Source organism: Carcharhinus amblyrhynchos, unplaced genomic scaffold (assembly GCF_965287045.1).
Source record: "Carcharhinus amblyrhynchos unplaced genomic scaffold, sCarAmb.v2.hapA chromosome_321, whole genome shotgun sequence".
Lineage (NCBI taxonomy): Eukaryota > Metazoa > Chordata > Chondrichthyes > Carcharhiniformes > Carcharhinidae > Carcharhinus > Carcharhinus amblyrhynchos.
Window position 1 is genome coordinate 80,001 of NW_027650061.1, and position 19,219 is coordinate 99,219.

At 50.9% G+C, this 19,219-nt stretch overlaps 1 protein-coding gene across 1 annotated transcript in view; it reads left to right on the forward strand.

Moving 5' to 3' along the window:
* LOC145339090 (MAM domain-containing glycosylphosphatidylinositol anchor protein 1-like) overlaps positions 1–19,219 on the forward strand; it is a 131,069-nt gene that overhangs the window by 77,892 nt on the left and 33,958 nt on the right. The window contains exons 12-14 of the mRNA XM_080183520.1: positions 388–657; positions 8,601–8,752; positions 15,547–15,727. Of these exons, the coding sequence (XP_080039646.1) occupies positions 388–657; positions 8,601–8,752; positions 15,547–15,727 (603 nt within the window). The remainder of the gene's footprint in view (positions 1–387; positions 658–8,600; positions 8,753–15,546; positions 15,728–19,219) is intronic.

Here is a 19,219-nt window from a genome sequence, read left to right on the forward strand (position 1 = left end):
GAGAGAGAGAGGGAGGGAGGGGAGAGAGATGGGGAGGGATAGGGAGGGAGGGAGGGAAAGAGGGAAGAAGAGAGGGGAGAAGGAGGGAGAGAAGGAGGGCTGGAGAGGGAAAGGGTGGAAGGAAGGGGGAAGAATAGGAAGAGAGAGGGGGGGAGGGAGAGGGAGAGGGATGGATAGGGAAGGGGGACAGAAGGAGAAAGGGAGTAAAGGAGAGAGGGAGGAAGTGATGAAGGAAAGGGGAAGGAGGGAGGAAGGGGGACAGAAAGTGAGGGTGAGGAGTTGGGATCGAAGGGAAGTGGGAGTGAGGGAGGAAGAGATGGGATAGTGGACAGGGTCACAGACTGAGAGGTGGACGTCATGTTGTCCTGTCCTCTGCCTCTCCCCCAGATCCCCTGACAGTGGAACCTCAGTATGAGGATGTCCGTCAGAGAGTGGGCCGCTCACTGACTCTCAGCTGTAAAGTGTCTGGTGGAAAACCACTCCGTGTCTCCTCTGTGATGTGGAGTTTTAATGGAATTCCCTTTGAAACGGCAGCCAGTGATCCCCAGCTGACAGCAGAGTGGCAGATAGAACGGCTGTCCAGCAAGAAATACGGCACCTATCGATGTACCCTGTCCAATGAGGTGGGCTCGGACAGCTGCCTCTTTAACCTGACCGGTAAGTGCAAAACTCCTGAAATTAACCAATACCAGGGCTCAGTGAGAGGTCAATGCAGGGTCACTGAGGGGTCAATGACAGGGGTTACCAACAGTCAATGAGAGGGGTCACCAAACGGCCAATGAGAGGGGTCACTGAGGTGTGAAAGAGCGATCACTGAAGAGTTAATGGGTCACCAAGAGGTCAGTGATGGTCACCAGTGTCTCAATGAGGGCTCTTTCTTGTGTCAGTAAAGCATCACACAGGGGCCAATAAGAACATAAGAAATAGGAGCAGGAGTAGGCCATCTAGCCTTTCGAGCCTGCCCCGCCATTCAATAAGATCATGGCTGATCTGAAGTGGATCAGTTCCACTTTCCCACCCTCTCCCCATAACCCTTAATCCCCTCTCTTATCAAAAACCCATCAACCCGCGTCTTAAAAATATTCAGCGAGGCAGCCTCCACCACTTCAACGGGCAGAGAATTCCAGAGATTCACCACCCTTTGAGTGAAGAAGTTCCTCCTCAACTCCGTTCTAAACCACCCCCCCTTTATCTTGAGGCTGTGCCCCCTAGTCCTGCTATCCTTTCTAAGTGGAAAGAATCTCTCTACCTCTACCCTATCCATCCCTTTCATTATCTTGTAAGTCTCTATAAGATCCCCTCTCAGCCTTCTAAACTCTAATAGGCCCAGTCTATTCAATCTCTCCTCATAAGCTAACCCCCTCATAGAACATAGAACACTACAGCACAAACAGGCCCTTCGGCCCACAAGTTGTACCGATCATATCCATACCTACCAGGCCTATCTATAACCCTCAATCCCATTAAATCCCATATACTCATCCAGAAGTCTCTTAAAAGACCCCAGTGAGTTCGCCTCCACCACCCACTGACGGCAGCCAATTCCATTCGCTCACCACCCTCTGAGTGAAAAACTTACCCCTGACATCTCCTCTGTACTTGCTTCCCAGCACCTTAAACCTGTGTCCTCTCGTAGCGACCATTTCAGCCCTGGGAAATAGCCTCTGAGAATCCACCCTATCTATTCCTCTCAACATTTTATAAACCTCTATCAGGTTGCCTCTCAACCTTCGTCTCTCCAGGGAGAAGAGACCTAGCTCCCTCAACCTATCTTCATAAGGCATGCCTCCCAATCCAGGCAACATCCTTGTAAATCTCCTCTGCACCATCTCAATAGCTTCCACATCCTTCCTATAGTGAGGCGACCAGAACTGCGCACAGTACTCCAAGTGGGGTCTGACAAGGGTCTTATAAAGTTGCAGCAATACCTCCCGAATCCTAAACTCAATCCCTCGATTAATGAAGGCCAGTACACCATACGCCTTCTTGACCACATCCTCCACCTGCGAGGCCGATTTAAGAGTCCTATGGACCCGGACCCCAAGATCCTTCTGCTCCTCAACCCAGCTAAGACTCCTACCCTTGATATTGTACTCCTGCATCCCATTGGTCCTGCCAAAATGGACCACTACACATTTATCCGCGTTGAAGTCCATCTGCCACTTCTCCGCCCAGTCTTGCATCCTATCTATGTCTCGCTGCAACTTCTGACATCCTCCCAGACCATCCACAACACCACCAACCTTCGTATCGTCGGCGAACTTACTAACCCATCCCTCCACTTCCTCATCCAGGTCATTTATGAATTTGACAAACAGCAAGGGTCCTAGAACAGATCCCTGGGGCACTCCACTGGTGACTGACCTCCATGCAGGAAAAGACCCATCCACAACCACTCTCTGCCTTCTGCAGGCAAGCCAGTTCTGGATCCACAAGACCAAAGCCCCTTGGATCCCATGCCCTCTCACCTTCTCAAGAAGTCTTGCATGGGGGACCTTATCAAACGCCTTGCTGAAGTCCATGTAAACCACATCCACCGCTCTTCCTTCGTCAATGTGTTCAGTCACATTTTCAAAGAACTCAACTAGGCTCGTAGGGCACGACCTGTCATTGACAAAGCCATGCTGACTATTTCTGATCATTCTAAACTTCTCTAAATGTTCACTGAGCGGTGACTCCCCGATATCACTGTGTGGTCACTCCCAGGTGTCACTGAGGAGTCACTATCGTGTATCACTGAGGGATTAACATCCCATTCGCCTTCTTGATCACCTGCTGCACCTGCAGACTGGGTTTTTGCGACTCATGCACAAGGACCCCCAGGTCCCTCTGCACCGTAGCATGCTGCAGCTTTTCACCCTTTAAATAATAATCCCTCCTACTATTATTTCTTATGGATTCTAGCATTTTTCCAACTCCAGACATTAAGCTAATCGGCCTGTAGTTACCTGCCTTTTGTCTGCTACCCTTTTTAAACAGCAGTGTAACATTAGCTGTTTTCCAATCTTCTGGCACCTCCCCAGAGTCCAGCGAATTTTGATAAATAATTACTAATAATTGCTCACTGAGCGGTCACTCCCGGATATCAGTGAGCGGTCACTCCCGGATATCAGTGAGCGGTCACTCCCGGATATCAGTGAGCGGTCACTCCCGGATATCAGTGAGCGGTCACTCCCGGATATCAGTGAGCGGTCACTCCCGGATATCAGTGAGCGGTCACTCCCGGATATCAGTGAGCGGTCACTCCCGGATATCAGTGAGCGGTCACTCCCGGATATCAGTGAGCGGTCACTCCCGGATATCAGTGAGCGGTCACTCCTTAACAGAAGCCAGAGGGTGATTGTAGAGGGTTGTTTCTCAAACTGGAGGCCTGTGACCAGCGGTGTGCCTCAGGGATCAGTGCTGGGCCCACTGTTATTTGTCATTTATATTAATGATTTGGATGAGAATATAGGGGACATGGTTAGTAAGTTTGCAGATGATACCAAAATTGGTGGCATAGTGGACAGTGAAGAAAGTTATCTCCAATTGCAATGGAATCTTGATCAATTGGGCCAGTGGGCTGACGAATGGCAGATGGAGTTTAATTTAGATAAATGCAGGTGATGTATTTTGGCAGATTGAACCAGGGCAGGAGTTACTCAGTTAATGGTAGGGCACTGGGGAGAGTTACAGAACAAAGAGATCTAGGGGTACAGGTTCATTACTCCTTGAAAGTGGAGTCACAGGTGAACAGAGTGGTGAAGAAGGCATTTGGCATGCTTGGTTTCATTGGTCAGAACATTGAATACAGGAGTTGGAACATCTTGTTAAAGTTGTACAAGACATTGGTAAGGCCACACTTGGAATACTGTGTGCAGTTCTGGTCACCCTTTTACAGCAAGGATATTATTAAACTAGAAAGAGTGCAGAAAAGATTTACTAGGATGCTACCAGGACTTGATGGATTGAGTTATAAGGAGAGGCTGGATAGATTGGGACTTTTTTCTCTGGAGCGTAGGAGGCTGAGGGGTGATCTGATAGAGGTCTATAAAATAATGAGGGGCACAGATCAGCGAGATAGTCAATATCTTTTCCCAAAGGTAGGGGAGTGTAAAACTAGAGGGCAGAGGTTTAAGGTGAGAGGGGAGAGATACAAAAGTGTCCAGAGGGACAGTATTTTCACCCAGAGGGTGGTGAGTGCCTGGAACAAGCTGCCAGAGGTAGTAGTAGAGGCAGGTACAGTTTTATCTTTTAAAAAGCACGGTACGATGGGTACGATGGTTATCGAGGGATATGGGCCAAATGTGGTCAGTTGGGTTTAGCTTAGGGGAAAAAAAGTGGCGGCCCTGTTTCCATCTGTAAACCTCTATGACCTTGTGACACTGCTGCCTCACAGCGCTGGGACCCAGGTTTGATTCCTGGCTCGGGTCACTGTCTGTGTGGAGTCTGCACATTCTCCCCGTGTCTGCGTGGGTTTCCACCACTTTCCTCCCACAGTCCAAAGATGCAGGTTAGGTGGATTGGCCATGCTAAACTTCCCCTAATGTTAGGGGAGTTTTCAGGGTAAATATGTCCGATTTCGGGAATAGGGCCTGGGTGGGATTGTGGTTGTTGTAGACTCGATGAGCTGAATGGCCTCATTCTGCACAATGGGGATTCTATGATTCTCCTGTTGAAGGTATATTCCAAAGTTCGCTGAGAACCAGCTGTTTTTGGTGTGGCGTTAATCGGGGCATGAAGTGTTTCTCTCTAGATGTGATTTCATTGATGCACTAGGAAGCTTTTATTAAAACAAACTCTATTTAACACATTGTTTATTTATAAGAAAAGCAATTAGCATTACTTTTACTAAGTGAAATGCCAATATACAATTCTTAATTGCTAGCCTAAGTCTATTATTACCAATTTAAGCAATACTCCTTATAGTCCTCAACTGTTCTTCAGAATCAGTTACCAAAGAACATGCATCTGTGCTGTTACACAGGCTGTGAGACCTCCAGAACATCTCTGCTATTTTCTAGCTGACCTCAGACTTCAATCTCCAGGGAGAGAGAGAGAGATTAGCTGCTGCTCCTTTCAAATCCGAACAACAACTGCCTGCTTGTTTCTCTGTAAGCCAAAGATATACGAGAAATGCTGATGGTGGCTGGGACATTCGGTACAAGATCGTAGTGTCCCACTAGAGTTACTTCTCCCGTCAGCACATGACATGCTCTTGTCAATCATCCTAATTAATACCTTACTCTGAAACCCCAGGGGATAACCAAAAAAAATCATGAACTCATGCATTAACTTAGATTAAAACACCCCAATATCTAGGATCGATTATTCTTCTGCATTCTCAGTATCTGGGCTGCCATTTGTAGACAAAGTGACACCATAATCAAAACTGAAGTTTAAGACATTCCCTTCACAAGAAATATGACATAAAATACATTTCTTAAAGGCACGTATCATCACATTCCCCCACCCCTTTTAAAATGATCCATCAATCTGCAGAAATGGCTTCACTTTTCTAAAGCTCTGGTTTCACACTGTTAGTACTCTGGATTCTCTGATTTCACACTGCTGGTACTCTGGTTTCTCTGGTTTCACACTTAGTACTCTGGATTCTTTGGTTTCACACTGTTCGTACTCTGGATTCTCTGGTTTCACACTGTTAGTACTCTGGTTTCACACTGTTAGTACTCTGGTTTCACACTGTTAGTCCTCTGGTTTCACACTGTTAGTCCTCTGGTTTCACACTGTTAGTCCTCTGGTTTCACACTGTTAGTCCTCTGGTTTCTCTGGTTTCACACTGTGAGTACTCTGGATTCTCTGGTTTCCCAGTGTTAGTACTCTGGATTCTCTGGTTTCCCACTGTTAGTACTCTGGGTTCTCTGGTTTCACACTGTTAGTACTCTGGATTCTCTGGTTTCACACTGTTAGTACTCTGGATTCTCTGGTTTCACACTGTTAGTACTCTGGGTTCTCTGGTTTCACACTGTTAGTACGCTGGATTCTCCGGTTTCCCAGTGTTAGTACTCTGGGTTCTCTGGTTTCACACTGTTAGTACTCTGGATTCTCTGGTTTCACACTGTTAGTATTCTGGGTTCTCTGGTTTCACACTGTTAGTACGCTGGATTCTCTGGTTTCCCAGTGTTAGTACTCTGGGTTCTCTGGTTTCCACACTGTTAGTACTCTGGATTCTCTGGTTTCACACTGTTAGTACTCTGGATTCTCTGGTTTCACACTGTTAGTACTCTGGGTTCTCTGGTTTCACACTGTTAGTACGCTGGATTCTCTGGTTTCCCAGTGTTAGTACGCTGGATTCTCTGGTTTCACACTGTGAGTACTCTGATTTCACACTGTTTGTCCTCTGGTTTCTCTGGTTTCACACTGTGAGTACTCTGGTTTCACACTGTTAGTACTCTGGATTCTCTGGTTTCACACTGTTAGTACTCTGGATTCTCTGGTTTCACACTGTTAGTACTCTGGTTTCACACTGTTAGTACTCTGGTTTCTCTGGTTTCCCAGTGTTAGTACTCTGGATTCTCTGGTTTCACACTGTTAGTGCTCTGGGTTCTCTGGTTTCCCAGTGTTAGTACTCTGGGTTCTCTGGTTTCACACTGTGAGTACTCTGGGTTCTCTGGTTTCACACTGTGAGTACTCTGGGTTCTCTGGTTTCACACTGTTAGTACTCTGGGTTCTCTGGTTTCACACTGTTAGTACTCTGGGTTCTCTGGTTTCACACTGTTAGTACTCTGGGTTCTCTGGTTTCACACTGTTAGTACTCTGGGTTCTCTGGTTTCACACTGTTAGTACTCTGGGTTCTCTGGTTTCACACTGTTAGTACTCTGGGTTCTCTGGTTTCACACTGTTAGTACTCTGGGTTCTCTGGTTTTACACTGTTAGTACTCTGGGTTCTCTGGTTTTACACTGTTAGTACTCTGGGTTCTCTGGTTTTACACTGTTAGTACTCTGGGTTCTCTGGTTTCACACTGTTAGTACTCTGGGTTCTCTGGTTTTACACTGTTAGTACTCTGGGTTCTCTGGTTTCACACTGTTAGTACTCTGGTTTCTCTGGTTTCACACTGTTAGTACTCTGGCTTCTCTGGTTTTACACTGTTAGTACTCTGGGTTCTCTGGTTTCACACTGTTAGTACTCTGGCTTCTCTGGTTTTACACTGTTAGTACTCTGGGTTCTCTGGTTTCACACTGTTAGTACTCTGGGTTCTCTGGTTTCACACTGTTAGTACTCTGGGTTCTCTGGTTTCACACTGTTAGTACTCTGGCTTCTCTGGTTTTACACTGCTTTTCCCATCGCCCTGTTCCAATCTTTCCTCTTTCTTTTCAAAAACCTTCTTCAGTCTTTGACCCTGTTCTGACTGTGAGTCTGAGTGGGATAGCAGATAACAAATCAGTCCAGGAACAGGCCCTTTGGCCCATCAAGCCTGCACCAGATTTCTATCCCTCTATTCCCTCCCTACTCCTGAACCCATCCAGCTGCCTCCTCAATGTTGCTAATGTTCTTTCTTCCACCCCCGCCACCACCCCCCCCAACCCCCCCGGCAGCGTGTTCTAGGTGTGAAAAACTCCCCTCGCACATCTCCTTTAAACTTTCCCCCTCTCACCTTAAACCTGTGCCCCCCTCGTGTAACTGACCCTTCCACCCTGGGGAAAAGCCTCTGTCTATCCACCCTATCTGTGCCTCTCATCATTGTGTAGACCCTCTGTCAGGTTTCCCCTCAACCTCCGTCTTTCCAGTAAAACCAATCCCAGTTTCTCTAACCTCTCCTCATAGTCAACACCCTCGAGACCAGGCAACATCCCGGTGAACCTTCTTTACACTCTCTCCAGAGCTTCCACATCCTTCTGGTAGTGTGGTGACCAGAACTGCACACAATACTCCAAATGCAGCCTAACCAAGGTTTTATAAAGCTGCAACATGATTTCCCAACTCCTGTTCTCAGTGCCCCGGCTGATGAAGACAAGCATGTCATGTACCTTCTTCTACAAGTTATGGGACAATATTATGGGACATGAGTGTCACTAGCTGGGCCAGCATTTATTGCCCATCCCTAGTTGCCCCAGAGAAGGTGGTGGTGAGCTGCCTTCTTGAGTCGCTGCAGTCCCTGAGTGTAGGTACATCCACAGTGCTGTTAGGGAGGGAATTCCAGGATTTTGACCCAGTGACTGCGATGGAATGGCGATATATTTCCAAGTCAGGATGGTAAGTGACTTGGAGGGGAACTTACAGGTGTGATGTTCCCATTTACCTGCTGCCCTTGTCCTTCTAGATGGAAATGGTTGTGGGTTTGGAAGGTGCTGTCTAAGGATCTTTGGTGAATTACTGCAGTGAATCTTGTAGATGGTGTACGCTGCTGCTACTGAGCATCGGTGGTGGAGGGAGTGAATGTTTGTGGATGTGGTGCCAGTCAAGCAGAGCTGCTTTATCCTGGATGGTGTTGAGTTTCTTGAGTGTTGTTGGAGCTGCACCCATCCAGACAAGTGGGGAATAAGGGGGTGGGGGGGCGCAGGAGGAGGGAGTTCCTGGGAATTGTTTGGAGTGTTTTGGAGTTTATTGAGGGAGTTGTGAGGATGACCCTCATTAACAGGGTTCCTGATTCTTCCCTCAGGCCGAGCCTACGAACCCGAGTTTTATTACGACACTCCAAGACCAGTCCGTCTGCAGAATCAAAATCTTTATATCTTCATTCTACAGTGGACCCAGAAACTACCAACCGCAGTTCGGGATGTAGAGAAATACAGACTGGAAATAAAGCAAGAGGTGAGAATACCAATCCAGTACATACACTGGGCGCGGGGACACCGGGCGCGGGGACACCGGGAGTGGATACACCGGGCACGGGGACACTGGGCGCAAGGACACGGGGAGTGGATGCATTTCCCTATATGCACGCACACGCACAGTCCATTCCCCTCACCCTCTCTCCCTCTGTCCCCTTCTCTCTTCCCCTCATTCTCTCCACACCCTCACCCTCTCTCCCCCCCGGCTCTCTCTCTGTCCCCCCCGCTCTCTCTCTGTCCCCCCCGCTCTCTCTCTCTCTGTCCCCCCCGCTCTCTCTCTCTGTCCCCCCCGCTCTCTCTCTCTCTCTGTCCCCCCCGCTCTCTCTCTCTGTCCCCCCCTGCTCTCTCTCTCTGTCCCCCCCGCTCTCTCTCTCTGTCCCCCCCCCCGCTCTCTCTCTCTGTCCCCCCCCGCTCTCTCTCTCTGTCCCCCCCCGCTCTCTCTCTCTGTCCCCCCGCCGCTCTCTCTCTCTGTCCCCCCCCGCTCTCTCTCTCTGTCCCCCCCCGCTCTCTCTCTCTGTCCCCCCCCGCTCTCTCTCTCTGTCCCCCCCCGCTCTCTCTCTCTGTCCCCCCCCGCTCTCTCTCTCTGTCCCCCCCCGCTCTCTCTCTCTGTCCCCCCCCGCTCTCTCTCTCTGTCCCCCCCCGCTCTCTCTCTCTGTCCCCCCCCGCTCTCTCTCTCTGTCCCCCCCCGCTCTCTCTCTCTGTCCCCCCCCGCTCTCTCTCTCTGTCCCCCCCCGCTCTCTCTCTCTGTCCCCCCCCGCTCTCTCTCTCTGTCCCCCCCGCTCTCTCTCTCTGTCCCCCCCCGCTCTCTCTCTCTGTCCCCCCCCGCTCTCTCTCTCTGTCCCCCCCCGCTCTCTCTCTCTGTCCCCCCCCGCTCTCTCTCTCTGTCCCCCCCCGCTCTCTCTCTCTGTCCCCCCCCGCTCTCTCTCTCTGTCCCCCCCCGCTCTCTCTCTCTGTCCCCCCCCGCTCTCACAAGAGGTTATTGCAGAAGGTCGAGGGACATGGAGTTGGGGGTAGGGTGTTAGCGTGGATAGGGGATTGGTTGTCAAATAGGAGGCAGAGAGTGGGGGTCAACGGGTGCTATTCGGATTGGCGGTTGGTGACTAGTAGAGTGCCCCAGGGATCGGTGCTGGGGCCTCAGCTATTTACCATTTATATAGATGATCTGGAGGAGGGAACCGAGTGTATGGTGTCGAAATTTGCTGATGACACCAAGATTGGGGGAATGCAAATTGTGCGGAGGGTGTGGAGAGTCTGCAGAAGGATCTAGATAGGCTGGGCGAATGGGCCAGGAAATGGCAAATGGAATTTAATGTTGGCAAGTGTGAGGTGGTCCACTTTGGTAGGAATAATGGTAGGAAGGACTATTACTTACCGGGCGAAAAACGCAGCAGGCGACGGTGCAGAGGGACCTCGGGGTCCTTGTGCATGAGTCGCAAAACCCAGCCTGCAGGTGCAGCAGGTGGTCAGGAAGGCGAATGGGATGCTGGCCTTCATAGCGAGGGGGATTGAATATAAAAGTAGGGAGGTCTTGCTGCAACTGTATAGGGCATTGGTGAGGCCGCAGCTGGAGTACTGTGTGCAGTTTTGGGCACCGTACTTACGCAAGGATATTTTGGCCTTGGAGGAGTGCAGAGGAGGTTACTAGGCTGATACCGGAGTTGAGGGGGTTGAGCTATGAGGAGAGGCTGAATAAACTAGGCTTGTACTCGTTAGAGTTTAGAAGAATGAGGGGAGATCTCATTGAGACGTATAAGATGATGAATGGGATGGATAGGATAGAGGTGTAGAGACTCTTCCCGCTCAGAAAGGACAGTAGGACTAGGGGGCACAGCCTCAAGATAAAGGGGGGGTGGTTTAGAACGGAGTTGAGGAGGAACTTCTTCACTCAAAGGGTGGTGAATCTCTGGAATTCTCTGCCCGTTGAAGTGGTGGAGGCTGCCTCGCTAAATATTTTTAAGAAGCGGGTTGATGGGTTTTGATAAGAGAGGGGATTAAGGGTTATGGGGAGAGGGCGGGAATGTGGAACTGAGACACGACAGATCAGCCATGATCTTATTGAATGGCGGGGCAGGCTCGAAGTGCTAGATGGCCTACTCCTGCTCCTATTTCTTATGTTCTTATGTTCTCTCTGTCCCCCCGCTCGCTCTGTGTCCCCCCCGCTCGCTCTGTGTCCCCCCCGCTCGCTCTGTGTCCCCCCGCTCGCTCTGTGTCCCCCCGCTCGCTCTGTGTCCCCCCGCTCGCTCTGTGTCCCCCCCCGCTCGCTCTGTGTCCCCCGCTCGCTCGTGTCCCCCCGCTCGCTCTGTGTCCCCCCGCTCGCTCTGTGTCCCCCCCGCTCGCTCTGTGTCCCCCCCGCTCGCTCTGTGTCCCCCCCGCTCGCTCTGTGTCCCCCCGCTCGCTCTGTCTGTGCCCCCCGCTCGCTCTGTCTGTGCCCCCCGCTCGCTCTGTCGGCCCCGCGCGCTCTGTCTGTGCCCCCGCTCTCTGTCTGTGCCCCCGCTCTCTGTCTGTGCCCCCGCTCTCTGTCTGTGCCCCCCGCTCTCTGTCTGTGCCCCCGCTCTCTGTCTCTTTCCTCTCCTGCCCTCTCTCTTCCCCCTCTCTCTTTCCTCTTCCCCCTCTCTCTTTCCCCCCTCTCTCTTTCCCCCCCTCTCTCTTTCCCCCCTCTCTCTTTCCCCCCTCTCTCTTTCCCCTCCCCTCTCTCTTTCCCCCCTCTCTCTTTCCCCTCCCCTCTCTCTTTTCCCCCTCTCTCTACCCCCCTCTCTCTCTCCTCCCCTCCTCTTCCCCCCTCTCTCTTTTTTTCTCCCCCCCTCTCTCTTTCCCCCCCCTCTCTCTTTCCCCCCCCTCTCTCTTTCCCCCCCCTCTCTTTCCCCCCTCTCTCTTCCCCCCCTCTCTTTTCCCCCCTCTCTCTTTCCCCCCCTCTCTCTTTCCCCCCCTCTCTCTTTCCCCCCTCTCTCTTCCCCCCCCTTTAGAACATAGAACATAGAACATTACAGCGCAGAACAGGCCCTTCGGCCCACGATGTTGCGCCGACCAGTTAAAAAAATACAACAACAACAATGACCCACTAACCTAAACCAATCCTTCTCGTCCATAAACCTATCCACAGATCTCTTAAACGCCCCCAAACTAGGCGCATTTACAACTGCAGCAGGCAGGGCATTCCAATCCCTCACCACCCTCTGGGTAAAGAACCTACCCCTGACATCCATCCTATAACTACCACCCCTTAATTTAAAGCCATGCCCCCTCGTGCTAGATTTCTCCATCAGAGGAAAAAGGCTATCACTATCCACCCTATCTAAACCTCTAATCATCTTATATGTTACAATAAGATCCCCTCTTAGCCGCCTTCTTTCCAGCGAAAACAACCCCAAATCCCTCAGTCTCTCCTCATAGGACCTCCCCTCCATACCAGGCAACATCCTGGTAAACCTCCTCTGCACCCTCTCCAAAGCCTCCACATCCTTCCTGTAATGTGGGGACCAGAACTGCACACAGTACTCCAAGTGCGGCCGCACCAGAGTTGTGTACAGTTGCAACATGACGCTGCGACTCCTAAATTCAATCCCCCTACCAATAAACGCCAAGACACCGTATGCCTTCTTAACAACCCTATCTACTTGATTCCCAACTTTCAGGGATCTATGTACACATACACCTAGATCCCTCTGCTCATCCACACTATTCAAAGTCCTCCCGTTAGCCCTATACTCAACACATGTTATTCCTACCAAAGTGAATTACCTCACACTTCTCCGCATTAAACTCCATCCGCCACCTCTCGGCCCAGCTCTGCAACCTGTCTAAGTCTTCCTGCAAACTATGACACCCTTCATCACTATCTACCACACCTCCGACTTTGGTGTCATCAGCAAACTTACTAATCCACCCAACTATACCCTCATCCAGATCATTAATAAAAATTACAAACAGCAGTGGCCCCAAAACAGATCCCTGAGGCACACCACTCGAAACCGAACTCCATGATGAATATTTACCATCAACCACCACCCTCTGTCTCCTATCCGCTAGCCAATTCCTGATCCAATTCCCTAGATCACCCCCAATCCCATACATCTGCATTTTCTGCAGAAGCCTACCATGGTGAACCTTATCAAACGCCTTACTAAAATCCATATACACCACGTCCACTGCCTTACCCCCATCCACCTCTTTGGTCACTTTCTCAAAAAACTCAATAAGGTTAGTAAGGCACGACCTACCCACCACAAAACCATGCTGACTATCTCCAATCAATTCTTTACTCTCCAAATAACTATAAATCCTATCCCGAATAATTTTTTCTAAAACCTTGCCCACAACAGAAGTGAGACTCACCGGTCTATAATTCCCGGGGAAGTCTCTGTTCCCCTTCTTAAACAATGGGACAACATTCGCTAACCTCCAATCTTCCGGTACTATACCAGAGGCCAACGACGACCTGAAAATCAGAGCCAGAGGCTCTGCAATCACTTCTCTTGCCTCCCAGAGAATCCTGGGGTAAATCCCATCCGGACCAGGGGACTTACCTATTTTCAGACCCTCCAGAATATCTAGCACATCCTCCTTATCAACTGCAACACTGTCAATTCTACTCCCCTGCAATCCAGTGTCCTCCTCAGCTATATCCATGTCCCCCTGCGTGAACACCGAAGAGAAATATTGGTTCAATGCCTCTCCAATCTCCTCCGGTTCCACACATAACTTCCCTCTGCTGTCTATAACTGGCCCTAATCTTGCCCTAACCAACCTTCTGTTCTTAACATACCTATAGAACGCCTTAGGATTCTCCTTAATCCTATCAGCCAAAGTCTTCTCATGTCCTCTTTTAGCCCTTCTTAGCTCACTCTTCAACTCCCTCCTAGCCAATCTAAAGTTTTCTAGTGCACTACCTGAGCCCTCACGTCTCATCCGAACATAAGCCTCCTTTTTCCTCTTAACCAACGAAAAACTTTTTTGGTGCACCACGGTTCCCTAGCCCTACCAAATCCTCCTTGCCTGACAGGGACATACCTATCACGGACTCGCAGTAGCTGCTCCTTGAAAAAACTCCACATTTCGGACGTTCCCAATCCCTGTAATCTCCTAGTCCAACCTATGCTTCCTAATTCTCTCCTAATAGCCTCATAATTACCCTTCCCCCAGCTAAAACCACTAGCCCGAGGTTCATTCCTATCCCTTTCCATCACTAAGGTGAACGTAACTGAATTGTGGTCACTATCACCAAAATGCACACCAACTTCCAAGTCTAGCACCTGGTCTGGCTCATTTCCCAGCACCAAATCCAATATAGCCTCACCTCTAGTTGGCCTATCTACATACTGAGTCAAAAAACCTTCCTGCACGCTTTGTACAAAAACTGACCCCTCTAACGAGCTAGAGCTATAACAATTCCAATCAATATTAGTAAAGTTAAAGTCCCCCATAACAATTACCCTATTACTTTCACTCCTAACCAGGATCGTCTCCGCAATCCTTTCCTCAACCTCTCTAGAACTTTTAGGAGGTCTATAAAAGACTCCCAACAGGGTGACCTCTCCTCTCCTATTTCTAATCTCCGCCCATACTACCTCAACAGACAAGTCCTCATCAAACCTCCTCTCTGACACTGTGATACAATCCCTGACCAATAAAGCTACCCCTCCCCCCCTCCTACCTCCTTCTCTACTCCGACTAAAACATTTGAACCCCGGGACCTGCAGCAACCATTCCTGCCCCTGCTCTATCCATGTCTCTGAAATGGCCACAACATCGAAGTCCCAGGTACTGATCCACGCTGCAAGTTCATCCACTTTATTGCGAATACTCCTCGCATTAAAGTATACACATTTCAAACCCTGCTCCACCCCACCCCTGCGATGCTGTGCATTGCAGTCCCCATCTATGCCCCCCTCACTTTCAACCCCTCTACTCAGGATCCCACCCCCCCTCCGAATCAGTTTAAACCTCCCTGCATAGCCTTAGCAAATTTACCCCCCAGGATACTGGTCCCCCTCTGATTCAGGTGTAGACCATCACTCTTATAGAGGTCCCACCTTCCCCAGAACGAGCCCCAATTGCTCAAGTACTTGAACCCCTCCCTCCTGCACCAACCCCTCAGCCACGAGTTCAAACTTTCTCTCTCTCTATTCCTCTCTAAACTATCCCGTGGCACAGGCAAGAGTCCGGAGATAACCACTCTGTCTGACTTGGCCTTCAGTTTCCACCCCAACTCCATAAATCTCTGCTTAATATCCCCTTCCCTTAGCCTCCCTATATCATGCGTCCCCACATGAATTATAACTTGGGGTTGATCTCCCTCTCCCCTAAGAGTCTTGAATATCCTTTCTGATACATCCCGGACCCCAGCCCCTGGTAGGCAACACACCAGCCCTGAGTCCCTACCTTTACTTCCAACTCTCTTATCTGTCCCTTTAACTGTGGAGTCCCCAATCACAAGTCCCAATCTTTTACAGCCCCTAACCACCTGAGCTTTCACACTAGGCTCACCCCCAGCAGCCTGCTCCCTTTGGCTATCCCCAGTTGATTCCTCCTCAACTGTAGCCTCCAGGACCGAAAACCTATTTTGGAAAACCTATTTTGACCACCTCCCTCTCCCCTCCACTCCCCCCCCCTCTCTCTGTCCCCCCTCCCCACCTCTTGCCCTCCCCTCTCCCTCTCCCCCTCTCACTCCCCTCTCCCCAACTCTCTCACCTCCCCCCTCCTGCCCTCCCACTCTCTGTCATTCCCTCACTTCCCACTCCCGTGTTAACAGAGAGATTCTCCTCTCTTCTATTTCAGGGTCCTTCAGGGGCCTGGATCGGTCCGGAGTTGATCACCGTCAACAAGACCATTGAGACCGGCTCACTGCTGACCTACCCAATCAGTAACCTTCGGATCCCACACAGCTACACCCTGAAACTCACCCCCATAACCAGCGATGGACCTGGTGACACTGCAACCAGACTGATCCAATATAACCGTTAGTCTCCGTGTACACAACTCCCTGTCCAGAGAGGGGGGACAGGGGACGGGGCGGGGGGGCAGAGAGAGAGAGGGGGACAGAGGACGGGGCGGGGGGGCAGAGAGAGAGAGAGGGAGGGGCTGGGAAAGAGAGAGAAGGGGGGGGAATTAGAGAGGGAGACAGAGAGAGAGAGAGGGGGGGCAAAGAGAGAGATAGAGAGTAGGGCTGCAGAGAACAGAAAAACTGACTGCAAAAACCTCTATAGATATGTGAAGAGAAAAAGACTGGTAAAGATAAGTGTTGGTCCCTTACAGACAGACTTAGGTGAATCCATAATGGGCCAAGAGCTGGCAGAGCAGCTGAACAGATACTCTGGGTCTGTCTTCACAGAGAACACAAATAACATTCCAGAAATACTCAGGGACACAGGGATTAGCATGAAGGAGAACTGAAGGAAATCTTTATTAATCAGGAAATTGGGGAAATTGCTGGGATTAAATCCCAACCCCAGGCCTGACGCTCTGCATCCCAGAATACTCAAGGAAGTGGCCCTAGAAAAGGGGATGTATCGGGATCACTTTCCAGCATTCCGTAGATTCTGGAAGAGTTCCAGTGGACTGGAGGGCAGTTAATGTAACCCCACTTTTTAAAAAAGGAGGGAAAGAAAACCGGGAATTCTAGGCCAGTTAGCCTGATATCGGTGATGGGGAAAATGCTGGAGTTAATTATTAAGGATGTAATAACTGAGTATTTGGAAAGCTGTGACAGGATCGGTCCAAGTCAGAACGGATTCCCTCAAGGGAAATCGTGCTTGACAAATCTTCTGGAATTCTTTGAGGATGTGACCTGTAGAGTGGATGTTGTGTATCTGGATTTTAAGAGACTTTTGACAAGGTCCCACACAAGAGATTGGTGAGCAGAATGAAAGCTGATGGTATTGGGGGTAATGTATTGATGTGGATAGAGAACTGGTTTACAGACAGGAAGCAGAGAGTGGGAAGAAACGGGTCCTTTTCAGGCAGTGTTAGTGGGATATCGCAGGGTTCAGTGCTGGGACCCCCGCTATTCACATTATACATTAATGATTTGGACAAAGGAACAATGTGATATCTCCAAATTTGCAGACGACACTAAGCAGTGTGTGCTGTGAGGAGGATGCTAAGAGGCTGCAGGGTGACATGGACAGGTTGAGTGGGGAAATACTTGGCAAATGCAACATAATGTGGATAAATACATGGCGAAAACAGGAAGGAAGATTATAATCTGAATGTTGGCAGTTTAGGAAAAGGGGAAGAGCATCGTGAGCTGGGTGTGATGGTGGAACAGTGGCTGAAGGATAGCATGCAGGTACAGCAGGAGGTGAGGAAAGCTAATGGCATGCTGGCCTTCATAGCAAGAGGATTTGAGGATAGGAGTGACGGTGTCTTGCTGCAGTTATACAGGGCCTTGGTGAGGCAGCACCCTGAGTATTGTGTGCAGTTTTGGTCTCCTACTCTGAGGAAGGAGATTCTTGTTATTGAAGGAATCCAGTGAAGGTTCACCAGACTGATCCCCAGAATGACAGCACTGACATATGAAGAGAGACTGGATCGACTGGACTTGTACACACTGGAATTCCGAAAAATGAGAGGGGATCTCACTGAAACATCAAATCCTGATGGGACTGGACAGGCTGGATGTGGGAAGAATCTTTCCAATGAATGTTCTGGGGACCCGGGTTCGAATCCCGCCACAGTAGACAGTGAAACTTGAATTCAATAACAAAAAATCGGAAATTAAGAATCTACTGATGACCATGAAACCATTGTCAATTGTCAGAAAAATGCATCTGGGTCACTCATGTTCTTCAGGGAAGGAAATCTGCCGTCCTTACCTAGTCTGGCTTACATGTGACTCTCGAGCCACAGCAATGTGGCTGGCTCTCAACTGACCCCTGCAGTGGCCTAGTGAACCACTCAGATCAGAGACAATAAGAATGGGTAATAAATGCTGGCCAGCCAGCGACAACTATGTCCCAAAGAAGGGTGACACAGTGGGTTAGCGCTGCTGTCTCACAGCGCCAGGGACCCGGGTTCGATTCCCCGGGGGGCACGGTGACACAGTGGGTTAGCACTGCTGTCTCACAGCGCCAGGGACCCGGGTTCGATTCCCGGGGGCACGGTGACACAGTGGGTTAGCACTGCTGTCTCACAGCGCCAGGGACCCGGGTTCGATTCCCGGGGGCACGGTGACACAGTGGGTTAGCACTGCTGTCTCACAGAGCCAGGGACCCGGGTTCGATTCCCGGGGGCACGGTGACACAGTGGGTTAACACTGCTGCCTCACAGTGCCAGGGACCCGGGTTCGATTCCCCGGGGGGCACGGTGACACAGTGGGTTAGCGCTGCTGCCTCACAGCACCAGGGACCCGGGTTCGATTCCCGGGGGCACGGTGACACAGTGGGTTAGCACTGCTGTCTCACAGCGCCAGGGTCCTGGGTTTGATTCCCCGGGGGGCACGGTGACACAGTGGGTTAGCACTGCTGTCTCACAGCGCCAGGGACCCGGGTTCGATTCCCCGGGGGGCACGGTGACACAGTGGGTTAACACTGCTGTCTCACAGCGCCAGGGTCCCGGGTTCAATTCCCCGGGGGGCACGGTGACACAGTGGGTTAACACTGCTGTCTCACAGCGCCAGGGACCCAGGTTCGATTCCCGGGGGCACGGTGACACAGTGGGTTAACACTGCTGTCTCACAGCGCCAGGGACCCGGGTTCGATTCCCGGGGGCACGGTGACACAGTGGGTTAGCACTGCTGTCTCACAGCGCCATGGTCCCGGGTTCAATTCCCCGGGGGGCACGGTGACACAGTGGGTTAACACTGCTGTCTCACAGCGCCAGGGACCCAGGTTCGATTCCCGGGGGCACGGTGACACAGTGGGTTAACACTGCTGTCTCACAGCGCCAGGGACCCGGGTTCGATTCCCAGTGACACAGTGGGTTAACACTGCTGTCTCACAGTGCCAGGGACCCGGGTTCGATTCCCCGGGGGGCACGGTGACACAGTGGGTTAACACTGCTGCCTCACAGCGCCAGGGACCCGGGTTCGATTCCCGGGGGGCACGGTGACACTGTGAGTTCGCACTGCTGCCTCATAGCGCCAGGGTCCCGGGTTCGATTCCCAGGGGCACGGTGACACAGTGGGTTAACACTGCTGTCTCACAGCGCCAGGGACCCGGGTTCGATTCCCGGGGGCACAGTGACACAGTGGGTTAGCACTGCTGCCTCACAGCGCCAGGGACCTGGGTTCCATTCCGGGCTTGGGTCACTGTGTGGAGTTTGCACATTCTCTTCGTGTCTGCGTGGGTTTCCTCCGAGTGCTCTGGTTTTCTCCCACAGTCCAAAGATGTGTGGGTTTGGTTGATTGGCCATGCTAAAATTGCCCCTTAGTGTCCTGGGATGCTGAGGTTAGAGGGATTAGTGGGTGAATATGTAGGGATGTCGGGGTAGGGCCTGGGTCGGATTGTGGTCA